The 12,216-nt window shown below is 33.5% G+C and overlaps 2 protein-coding genes across 2 annotated transcripts; one reads left to right on the top strand and one right to left on the bottom strand.

Moving 5' to 3' along the window:
• On the top strand, positions 1 to 1,390 carry LOC108851208 (uncharacterized). The gene is made up of 3 exons (XM_018624618.2): positions 1 to 10; positions 100 to 362; positions 611 to 1,390. Exons 1-3 carry the CDS (start codon positions 1 to 3, stop codon positions 1,388 to 1,390), a joined length of 1,053 nt encoding a protein of 350 aa, XP_018480120.1.
• A 325-nt stretch (positions 1,391 to 1,715) lies between these two features.
• LOC108848804 (diphosphomevalonate decarboxylase MVD2, peroxisomal-like) lies at positions 1,716 to 6,622 on the bottom strand. Its single transcript, XM_057009773.1, has 9 exons — positions 6,230 to 6,622; positions 4,844 to 5,042; positions 4,355 to 4,418; positions 3,309 to 3,453; positions 2,884 to 2,970; positions 2,639 to 2,796; positions 2,499 to 2,547; positions 2,195 to 2,319; positions 1,716 to 2,101 (listed from the first exon to the last, which is right to left on the bottom strand). Exons 1-9 carry the CDS (start codon positions 6,437 to 6,439, stop codon positions 1,879 to 1,881), a joined length of 1,260 nt encoding a protein of 419 aa, XP_056865753.1. The 5' UTR covers positions 6,440 to 6,622; the 3' UTR covers positions 1,716 to 1,878.
• Between the last annotated feature and the right edge of the window lie 5,594 nt (positions 6,623 to 12,216).

Genomic DNA, 12,216 nt, shown 5'->3' with positions numbered 1-12,216 from the left:
ATGAAGAAATGTGAGTTCTTGATTGATTAATTGAAACGAAAGTAAGTTTTCAAAAGAAAATGTAATAACTGATTCCTAATTTTTGAGAATTTTTGACAGGCTTAGTAGGAGGAGCCTTTATAATAGTGTTGATTGCATTAGGGGTATGGGCTATTATTTCCTGTATACCTCCACCTTCTAAGATATGCGGTACCCCCGGTGGACCGCCTATTACCGCCCCTAGGATACGGCTAAGTGATGGACGCCATCTAGCCTACGAAGAACATGGAGTTAGTAGACAAAATGCCACCTTCAAGATCATCTTTATCCATGCTTTCGCCACATTCAGACGTGATGCCGTAATCGCCAACCGTGTCCGCCCTGTAATAATTCAAACTCTTCTCTCTGGTTCTGTTTATCTCTATCTTAAAAGGCACGGCATAGTCATGAGACGTTCGTCTTTGCCCTAAAATTTTAAATATTTATTATACATATGTCACATAATCTTTAAAATTATCAAAAATTTATTATAATTCATTTTAAAAATGGTTATGGTAGCTCAATTGTTTGTCTGCTTTGATCATTTTTTACAATAGAGATAACAATAATTTGCATTGGTTTGTATCGTCAGGGGTTTCTTGAGAAGAACAGCATCTACGTGGTATCATATGATCGACCAGGTTATGGAGAGAGCGATCCTCACTCTAGACGCAGTGAAAAGACTTTAGCTAATGACGTTGAACAACTCGCTGACCAATTACAACTTGGTTCCAAATTTTACGTGGTTGGATACTCAATGGGAGGCCAAGCCGTTTGGGGTGTTCTCAAGTACATCCCTCACAGGCTCGCTGGAGCCGCACTGCTTTGTCCTGTAACCAACTCGTGGTGGTCTAGTTTCCCTGATAGTTTAACTTGGGAGCTATGGAACAAGCAAACTAAAACCGAGAGGTTTGCCATGCTCATTACTCATTACACACCGTGGCTACTCTACTGGTGGAACCATCAAAAGCTGTTTCAAACATCAGCTGTGATGCAATCAAGCCCTACGATATTCTCTCCTCAAGATATGACTTTACTGCCCAAGCTGGCCGTAAGGGTGTCTTACAAGAACCAAACAACGCAACAAGGGGCACACGAATCGTTGGAGAGGGACTTGATTGTGGGATTTGGAAAATGGGGTTTTGATCCTATGAAGATAGAGAATCCGTTTCCAAAAGGTGAAGGATCGGTGCATTTGTGGCAAGGGGATGATGATAGGCTCGTGCCTATACAGCTACAGAGGATCATTGCTCAGAAACTAAGTTGGATAAAGTATCACGAGATTCCAGGGGCTGGTCATTTGTTTCCAAATGCCGATGGGGTGCCTGAAACTATCTTGAAAGAACTGTTGCCTATTCCCCAAGCATCTTAATATTCAATTCATTACCTTTTTTTGGGTTCAGATCTGACTTTGTTTAGACTGCAGATTTTACATTTTCCCCCATGTACGTATGAGTTTTTGTATTATGTATGAATTTATTTTTCGTCTTTAGCAAAAACATGTGTTATAACGAATGCAAGACGATAAACGGAAACAAATGAAACAAAAGTAAAAAACACACAGAGATTTGATAATGGATACTAAATATAATTTTCGGATATTACATGAATTACTGTTTGGAAACCCTAATGCTAATTTAGGCATAATATATCAATACTTGGTATATGTTGCAGTGTTGTAAAAAGATGTACTCACGTAGAAGGAAAACAATTTTTTTTTGTTTATTATACATAAGAAAGCTAGCAGTAGACAACAACGAAGCTTTGCCCTTATTCTGTCACAAATATTGTTTCTTAAAGTTGCAGTGAAAAGGATTGCTGCTAATCATATACATTTCATTGATCAAGCAGAGAACATGCTCACTTGGGAAGGCCAGTTTCCGGATCGAGAAGAGCCTGAGTTTGGTCGGGAAGCAAGACAGGACCTCTTCCAGGTTTAGTGCAGATAAAATAATTGACTTCTCCTTTTTGATCTTGAGATCCAATGCTGTCTTTTATTTCAGGTGGAGGTTGCAGATTCTCTACACTGTTTTCTCCATCTAATCCTGCCTCCTTTAGGATCGACATATCTCCCACTACGTAACTAGTAAACAAATAAACCAAAATTGTTGCAAACAGCTTTAAAGTCATACTATGTTAAACTCATTACAAAAATCGAAAAGTTTCTATCTCTCACCTCTTCATATCAGTGTCAGACTTAGGGGGGAAATAGTAGAGAAGCCCTTGGAGCAATTGAACTGCTACCTTTCTGTTGCGTGCAATCAGTACAGCATTTGGGCCAGCATCAAATGTGTAAGCAACCTGTCCAGAGTCAAAAATTTCGAGTTATTTGTTGTTTATATACTAGCGGAACACAAAAATGTTTTTTTTTTGCAAAGAGATTTGAGACAAAGGACGCCTGAACTATCTCAACTCCTAATGCTTATTGAACTAGCAAATGGTCAAAAGGTCGACCAAGACAAAACTTGGTAGGACTTTACCTGTGGTGCCCCTTCAGAGAGATTCCATTTTTCAACCAAGCTAATTATCCTGAGGATATTAAATCAAGAAAAGATGTATTATGATAGCTAAATAAAAAGGAGCAGCATATGATTGGCAAAGTAATTAAAAAAAAAAATACATGTGGGAGTTGTCATTCATGTAAAATATTGGTGGAGATGTATCTAGACAAACAGCATGATACTGATTACTGTCTGCGCAGCTCAATTGCGTAAAGGATGCAAAATCACGGTTTTTAATAGCTTCCTCCATTTGCAAAATCCGTTTAGGCACAACTTCCTACAGGTAAGAGAAAACAGAAAATGAAGTTTAAGAGGTAATACAGACTTTTAAGCTACTTTCATTAAAAATGAAGAAGTCACATACTTTTGCTCTATGCTGTAAAAGAGAACTCGTCTCAACACTTTTACGCATTCCAGAGGTGCTGCTCGTTTCCTTCTGCCGTGAACTCACCTAGGTGTAGCAAACGCTAAAACACTTTAAAATCTAATAATATAAGCAGGCAGTAGATTTTTAAAAGATTTCAGATCATTCGAACGTGTCGTAATCATGCCATAATGCAGAATAGGCTCCCTGTATTATCAATAATCTGCTACATTCGTACGTCTAAATAGAGAAAATCAATACTATTTCCTGGAAATACTTAACATATAGCTCATTTATTCAAATCACACTAAAGTGTACCACAGGGTTAACTAGAAAACAGAGCATTATTTGGTAGATGGGAGAATTAGAGTAATTCTGCGACCAAGTATACAAGTCGCTTGACAATAGATTTATTATATTCATACCACGGCAATGATGATAACAAGATCGTTCCAATGCTTCTCATCTGCCAGTTGAACTGCAACGCTGTCGCTTCCATCTTCTTTGCTTCCCATTCTCCACTTGACAAATCCACCAAACAAACTGCGGCAAGCACTTCCTGAACCTTGCCTACATGGGAGAAATATAATTAAACCCAGGTAAACCAGTGCCACTTAATCTCTAGAGGAATGTGACAATACATGTCATTCAATGATAAAACAACATGGAGAATGTTTACTATTATAACTGAGGCATAAATAAAAATCATTGTAAAACAGAATCAAGATAGCATCCGTATGTGAATCTTGTAAGAATGTTTTTATATGACTTATGTGTTTTTTGGTTTTATTTATAAAGTTCAAATTCACATTAATATTATTAATGTTATGAATTCTAATATTCTAATATTAAATACGAAACAGTTATATAACGATTAAAAAATAAGAATTTTGGTGTATTGATAACCCTCCTCTTTTGTCTTGTTTAATTATAAACCAATTGTTCAATATGTGTTATAGTTGTGCTTGTATATATTAATCACATATAAAATATGGTTATAATTGAAAGAGTACATATGAAAATTGTGATAATTGAAAAGGCACAATAAACACACACACACACATATATACTTACGTGTGCTGGTTATCTAAGAGTGACTTTTCTTGTATCTAAGAAGAGTTGCATTGGTGTTGGTAATAATAAACCATCACGTAAGGGAAGCAATATGTAGAGTATAATTTGGATTCCTTTGTCCATCAAATAGAATCATAAATTATTTAAGGCAAAAGGGAAGATCAAATTGATGAAAGGATCCAAATACTAAACCAAAGAAAACACGGATCGATCAAGGTTAGCCTTTCTTCTCAATGCATTGAAACATATTAGGATTGAATTAAGGCAAATCTAGATTAGGTCTTGAAATCTGAAATCATAAAAGTTAATCTTACAAATCAATGTACAAGGGAAATGATACATTATAACTGTAACGAATGATAACTTGATAATGCAAGAAAGTTCGCTACATATGTACCTGGCTATCGCAGAAAGATGGCTTGCATCTTCATCTACGTTCATCAACTTTGCAAGAGAAAAAACTGTAGAAAAGGTGCAGTTTAACATAAACAAGGAGCATTCGGAAGCTCATGATCAACCTTGAGAAATGTAGATAATTTAAATTGAAATGGAAAGACCAAAGAGTTAGTGACAAGCTATTAATTACAATGGAGAATCTATTATGAGCTGTAATTTAATTAACCGCATTTTGAAACAAATAGGTAATCTGTTACGAGGGCCAATTTTCATAATGGTTTAGAGAGGTTAATGGGTTAGTTTGTGGGCTGAATCATGTGTGCCATTTAACCTAATACATTATTATATAACATTAACAATCATCTATTATAGTTTAATCATGTTCTTTGAGAATTTTAGCTTGATGGTAACACAATCACATACTCTAAACATAAAATGAACTTTAAGCATTAGTTAAATAAAATGAAACTTTAAGCATTCAAAGCAATACCAAGACAAGCAAATCCAGCAGCAGAAGATGCTAAGCCAGCAGCAGTAGGGAAATTGTTATAAGAAGCAATATGAAGATGAAGTTTCTCCCAGTCTTTCTTCTCTATCTTGATACCTCTCTCCTTGTCTTTAACCTCACCAGCACGACCTTGAATCTCCCTCAAACAGTTTTGGTACCTAATCCCAGAAAGAGAGATCTCCTACACTAACACAAAACAACAAAAATGTCAGTGAATCCAATCATAATCATAAAAACTCATACAAAATCTTAGTTTTTCAATTTTTACCGGCCACCAAACCCCCCCTTGATAAGATTTTCGGAGGTATAAACAATCCATGTTCGTATTAGTATTTGATGTGTAGCATTTTAATATAGCATTTGAATACAATATTTAGATATTGGATCAAGATATTGTTCTTTTTATAGTTAGGATTTTCATCCAGATGAATGTTAAATTGTTAGTTTTCTGATTTTATAGTATTCGAGTACTAGTTGTTAAAAAGACTAAAAATGATATGAATTTTATTCTTAATAATGAACTGATTATATTATTTAAATAGATATAATTTCATCAAAAAAAAATTAAATAGATATATCCAAAATGTGATTTTCTGTTTTTGGCGGAAAGTATGATTTCCCGATTTTGGAAAGAAAATGTGATTTTCTGATTTGACGAAAACATGATTTTTTAGTTTTTGTGAAAAATATGATCTTCTGATTTTGGTGAAAAAAACGCGATTTCTAGATTTTGACGGGAAATAAAAAATTTCAGATTTTGGTGGCAGGAAAATACAATTTCCGGATATGACGGAAACATGTTTTTTTTTTAGCGGAAAATACGATTTTTCGATTATGGTGAGAAACCGTGATTTTTCGATTACGGCCGGAAAGCGTGATTTTCATGCTATTGGAGAAAAAACCAATATCACAATTTTGGCGGAAAAATTCGATTTTTTAGTTTTGGTAGGAAAACATAATTTTTTTGTTTTGGCAAAAATATAATTTCTTTTGTTTTAGCAAGAAAGTTTGATTTCTGGTTTTGGCGAAAAATGCACTTTCTTATTTCATCCACCGAATTCTACAGCAGTGACAAAAAAAAGAAGAATCTTTTTTTTTTTGAAACTAATAAGGATTAAATCCGGGTCAATGATGACACAAGCCTAACCCCGGGTGGAGGTACAGTCCACGGATAGATCATGTCCTGGGCATTCAAATGAGCCGAAAGCAATGGGCCCATATCCGTTTGGCCAGTGAAAATCGAACCCGGTACTGTATTGAGACCAAAGCTCTCTCAAATACCACTAGGCTAACCCAGCTGGTTAAAAAAAAAAAAAAAATCTCACAGCAAAGAAACGAAGAAACATCAGAGATTCGTAATCAAAGTACCTTGCCATTGAGCCACATTCTATCACTATCAAAAGCGGGACTGACGGCAACAGTGGTGACGGTGCAGAGGTGATCGGGATCGAGAGTAACGCTGATGCTGTCGTTGACGGGGAGAATACGGACCTCATCTCTCTTTCCCCAATAGTTGATCACCGCAATGTTCGGCGAAGTTTGAGCCGTCACCATGTACACCCACTTCTCAGCCGCCATATGAAGATACTCCTCCAAGTGTATAGAGGTGATCTACTTTGCCCAGATAGATCTAGAGAGCGCTTTAAAGTGATTAGATCCAGGGGCGGATGGAGGGTCATATGTAGACGGGGCACACCATTTTATTTCATTATGTAGTAATTATTGAAGAGGAATCAAAATTAGATGGGGGTACCGGGTACGTGCCCATGTACCTCACCACTTGGGTCCGACACTGATTAAATGCAAAGTCAATGACGTGCCGGAGAAACTAAAGTGACGCGCCACCCTCATAACGGATTTTATTGTTTTATCCAAATGTGTTGACAAACCATATATGACGTGTACTTTATACTAATTTATAAACGTGAAGAAAATAACAGTTTCTGTAGATTGGCCTCCCGTGACTCTAGTTTTGGAGCTATTTCGTTATCATCAGTTTTTATATGAATATTTGTATTTTTCTTATAAATGAATTTTAATTTGGAAAAAGGTGAAGAAAATAAAATGTCAAACATTGTGCCTAGACATTGACATCTTTATGTGAAATAAATTTAGGTGGACTTCACCATCACTATGTGCACATAGTAACTTACTTTTTTTTATATAAATTATCAATTTCGATTATTTGTAACTTGCACCATACCTTCTCTTTTTCTTCTTCATAAAAATTCACTTTGTACCAATTTATCTTATATCATTATTATCTTTTTTTCAGCTGAGTATTTAAACTTCATAATATCATAAAATTATAAGTATTATCATAATACATTATCAACACAATCACTCTTTGGTATGATAAAGTTTATATGCATCACATATACTCTACTGCAACCATTAGTTTATATGCATCACATATACTCTTTGGTATTATTATTCATTATTTTCTGCTGCTTATTTTACCACACCATTTTTTACTTATATTAATGCATGCTAAACCTTATTATTTTACCATAGTTTCTTAGGCCATCTCCAATCCAACTACAAAATATCATTTTAGTGTACTTTTTACACTAAAACCTTCTAAACTCAACTGTAAAAATCACACCATTTTGTTGTAGAGCTACAGTACCACACTAAATTTGGTGTGTTACTGTTTACAACACCAAACACTATTCACGCAGTACTATTCACTATATTAAACATCATTCACTTACTTTTATTAGTAAAATATTAGTTTTATAATTATTAGTGACAAAATAAATACATATAAATAGTAAAATAAGTATATAAATCAGTATATTACATATAGTGAAATAGTTTATTTAATTTACTAATTTTATATTGTTATATGTTAAAATTGTAGATTTTTTTAAAAAAATTATGTTTGATATATTTTTGTTCAATAAAATTACATAAAAATTATTTATTATATATCTTAATTAATAATAATTCTTTTAGTTTAATAATATAAAAATAAAAAGTATAGTTTTGGTGTTGTGGTTGGAGAAGGAAAAAATTTTAGTGCTAAAATTACACTAAAATAGTGTAGTTTTCAAACCAAAATGGTGTTATGGGTTGAATATGCTCTTAATACACCACACCTGTTATTAATATGTATTGGCCTCACTGTACCGCAACATAATTTATTTAATCTTCTAAAGGAAATAATTCTATCATCATAGTACAATTGATAACTGCATGTAGAAATGTGATGTTGGATTACAGAAAGACTATATTGCCTCTAAAGATATACCTTTCATAAGGAGTTTGGCCATAAACTCAACTCATCACCGTAACACATTATGTTGAAACTACACTAAGAATGATCAGTACACGGTTAAATCAGGATATTGGGTAGCTCACAATTTATTGAAGGCTGAGGATGAGAAGGAAGTACTGGAGCCCAGTATAACAAGCTTCAAACCTTTGTTTGGACGATAAAAGCCCACAGAAGATATATAATCTTATATGGAAATTGATAACATGTCATGTGGTAGTAACAAAGAACTTGATAAGGCAAAACATGACATGCGATAACTATTGTCCATGATGTGGAAAACCAGAGGAATCTGTTACTCATGCAATTTTTGAATGTCCACCAGCTTTACAAGTTTAGGCCTTATCAGCGATGCAAATGGGTTCAAATATCTTTCTTGTCCCGAGTATCATGCTAATATGGTCTATCTCTTCTAGAGAAAGAACAGCATTGTCAAGCCAGATTTAGACATAGATTCTTATCCCTGGATAATCTGGTATATTTGGAAGGCTAAAAATGATAAACTTTTTGGGGGAATAGACAGAGATCCTTTGGAGCTAGTTCTCTATGTAGAGAGTGGGTGTCATGCATGGTTCAATGCAAACAAGATAGTGTCACAAACTTCACAAGATCATAGTATTGATGAACCTCAAGTCTTAAGTTTGAGTAATATCTGCATGATAGACGGGTCATGGACATCTACAACACAATTTAGTGGATGTGGATGGTTTTGGATGGACAGTTTGGGAAAAGTTCAATTTATGGGACACACAATTATATTTGGCGAGAGTGTGTCCTGCGTTCTAAAGTGGAAGCACTGAGATGGGCGATGGAGAGTATGCTTCAGCACTCGACATTTCAGAGCTTCAGAACAGACTGCAAGGATTTGATTTTCATGATTAAGGAGCCCCATGCTTGGCCAAACTTTGCAACATAATTGGAGATGATAGAGACTTTGCAGATATGCTTCCCGGATTTCAAAATTACTCATATTCCATGAGCGCATAATCAGATTGCGGAATCTTTAGCTAGGACGACAAGGTCTTTTCATAGAAAGCTTTATTTTATTGGTTTTCTATTCCGGTCTGATTATCTAGACCACGTCAAGTTTGAGTAATAGAATAGTATTTCGTTGTAAAAAAAGGGGAAATTGTCAAAAAAAAGAACAAAAATGTAGTATGGTTGTCCACTGGTATAAAATCATTTTTGTCAATTTTGCCTCCATTTTACCTTTTCCATTTCTGAACTTAATTAAATAAATAGTTTTATGAATCAAAAAAATTATTATAAATATAAAACAAATAAAACACTCATATACACAAACTGATATTTTTTGTTGAAAAACTTGATAAATAAAAATTTTAAATTACATTCTACTAAAAGTAGATGTCGTCTTCTATGAACAATGAGTTAGTAGAAAATGAATTCTAGATTAAACAAGTCCTTCAACTTTTTTTTAGAACGAACTATCTACTTTTAATTAAAATTCTAAATATGGAGAATGCAAATTCTACTAATTGTAAAGATATCTACTTTCCTATCGAATGTAGTTTCTACTTTTATGAAGTATTCTAAAATTTCCAGAATGCGAAATCTAGACACTACTCGAACGCCTATATGAGGTAGAACTTGCATTCCGGATTTTTGTCATGGTTCTGCATAGTGTAGAAGATGCTTTCTACGGATAAAAATCTATTTTTTGCGGAAATTAAGGAAATTTCAGTTAAAAAATATTCTTAAAATATTCTAACTTCTAAAAACGTGTTTTGATCGATTGCCTTGTCAAAATATATATAATTTTTTTCTTTTTTATTAAACTTTTTTTAAAACATTTTTTTCCTTTTTATTAAACTTCCTAATTATAATGTTTTAAAATGTTTGTAAATAAATAAAAATAAGACTTTTTAAAACGTTTTAATAAAAATAAAACTTTGTAAAACTTTTTTAATAAAAAATTAATAAAAATAAACTTTGTAAACTTTATAAAAATAAAAATAAAAAGAAAACTTTATAAATAGTTTTTAATAAAAATATAAATAAACTTTATAAAAAACGTTTTTTTTTAAGTTTAAAACATTTGTAAACTTTTTAATTTATTAAAAATTTAGTTAAAAATAAAAAAATTAAATTTTTAACTTTTTAAAACTTTTTTTTCCTTTTTATTCAACTTTTTAAATTCAATTAAACTTTTAAACTGTGTTTAATATGTTTTATTTAATTAATCAATGGTTAGTTTTAGAATTATGAAAAAATATTAAAAAGACATCTTTTATGGTATTATACCAATGAGACAACCATGCTGTTGTTTTTGTTCCTTTTTGACAAATTTCCCAAAAAATAAAACTGCATGTCGAAATTATAATGAATTTTCTAGGTTTTTTTAACAATTGGTATTAAATCAAGAGTATTCTTACAACTCTGAGCCAAACTGGTCATCAACATAAACTCAAAGAAAAAGACACCAGTAGGCGTATGTACCCATACAAATGTGGGTAAAATAAAAATCAAAGACCCAAAAGGATCATTAGATTGTGAGAGAGAGAGAGAGTCTAATACTCATAAAGCAAGAACAACATAGATGCTTTTCGTAAACCCTTTCTCAAAAAAAAAAAACATAGATGCTTTGCGACCTCTCTTACAGTGACGAGAGCCTATTACGGAAGATACCATATATATATATATATATATATATATATATATATATATATATATATATATATATATATATATATATATATATATATATATTTTTGTCGTCGACTTATGCAGACTCAAACGGACTCTGTAAACCAAAGGGTAGCTCTGCATCCATGTGCACAACAAAGATCGTTTGTTTCTAGCACTGCGTGCTAAGCCATCGGACTTCAAATTTTGTGTACGGGGTACATGAATGATCTCCAAGTTGTGGAAAGATTCTTTCAAGATCTTGATATCTTCTAAATAATTAGCAAAAAGCAGATCATTCATCTGGTCAGACACCATCTTCACCATTTGCAGACAATCTGTTACAAACGTGACCCGAAACTGACGCAAGTTCCTCATACATTCCATTGCACATATTAGAGCTTCTGTCTCAGCGTGAAGAGGAGAGAGAGAAACTCTTATATTCCGTGCTCCCATTAGGTCAGTAAAACCTTCGAGTGTACTATACCATTCCTGCCAGAAAAAATTTCCTTGTCTTTCCAAGATCCATCCACAAAACACCACCGACCGGGAATCATCGTCAGATTTTGTTGTTGTGGATTTGGTGTTTGAACTTGTACTATTTGGGCCTCAGCCCACAGCCGTGATTCTGTCACCGTTAACTGAAGAGTCTCCCGCGGGTCTATATCCAAGTTACTAAAGACCTTATTATTTCTTTTTTCCAGATATACCATAATATCCACGCAAATTGATGGTCTTCCAATTCAGGTCGTATTCACCAAAACAGATAATCCATGTTTGTAAACAAAGATTCTGTCGGGAAAATTGTAGAATTAGATGGTATCTGGGACAGAGCCCAGACATGACGCGCTGGAGGACATTCAAAAAACACATGGTTAATAGATTCCTCCGTAGCTCCACATCTATCGCAGTACAAATCCCTTGATAGTCCTCTCGTATTGAAATTCTTTCTGACAGATATACATCCTGAAACTAATTACCATAGAAAATGTTCATCTTTGGCGGACAACGAATTTTCCAACAATTTGCTTTAAGTGAGTCCACATTAGGACCAAATATTGCAGCCGGTTTGGCTAAATCTGGGTAAACCCGTTCGACTTGGTATCTCGATTTAACTGTATATTTTCTATTTTGTGTGAAATGCCATCCATCTCTATCCCCTCGGGTAAACCTACTCAAAGGTATATTTTCTATAATCTTGGCATCTTGGGGATCTACCAATTCCTGTATTGCCTGAGAATTCCAAATTCGTAATATTGGATCTATCAGTTGATCAACCGTAAGATCATGATTACTGTTAAGACTGGTAATTTGATTTTTGTTTATTACGATATCTTTAAAATGATTTTCTGTTAAAACAATTTAAATGCCAACTGTCAGAAAGAAATTTTTACAATTTTTTTTTTACAATTTTCAAACATTATTAGCAGTATTT

This window comes from Raphanus sativus, chromosome 4, assembly GCF_000801105.2.
Source record: "Raphanus sativus cultivar WK10039 chromosome 4, ASM80110v3, whole genome shotgun sequence".
NCBI lineage: Eukaryota > Viridiplantae > Streptophyta > Magnoliopsida > Brassicales > Brassicaceae > Raphanus > Raphanus sativus.
Note: the sequence above shows the minus strand (reverse complement) of the source record. Positions and strands in the feature narration are given on the sequence as shown.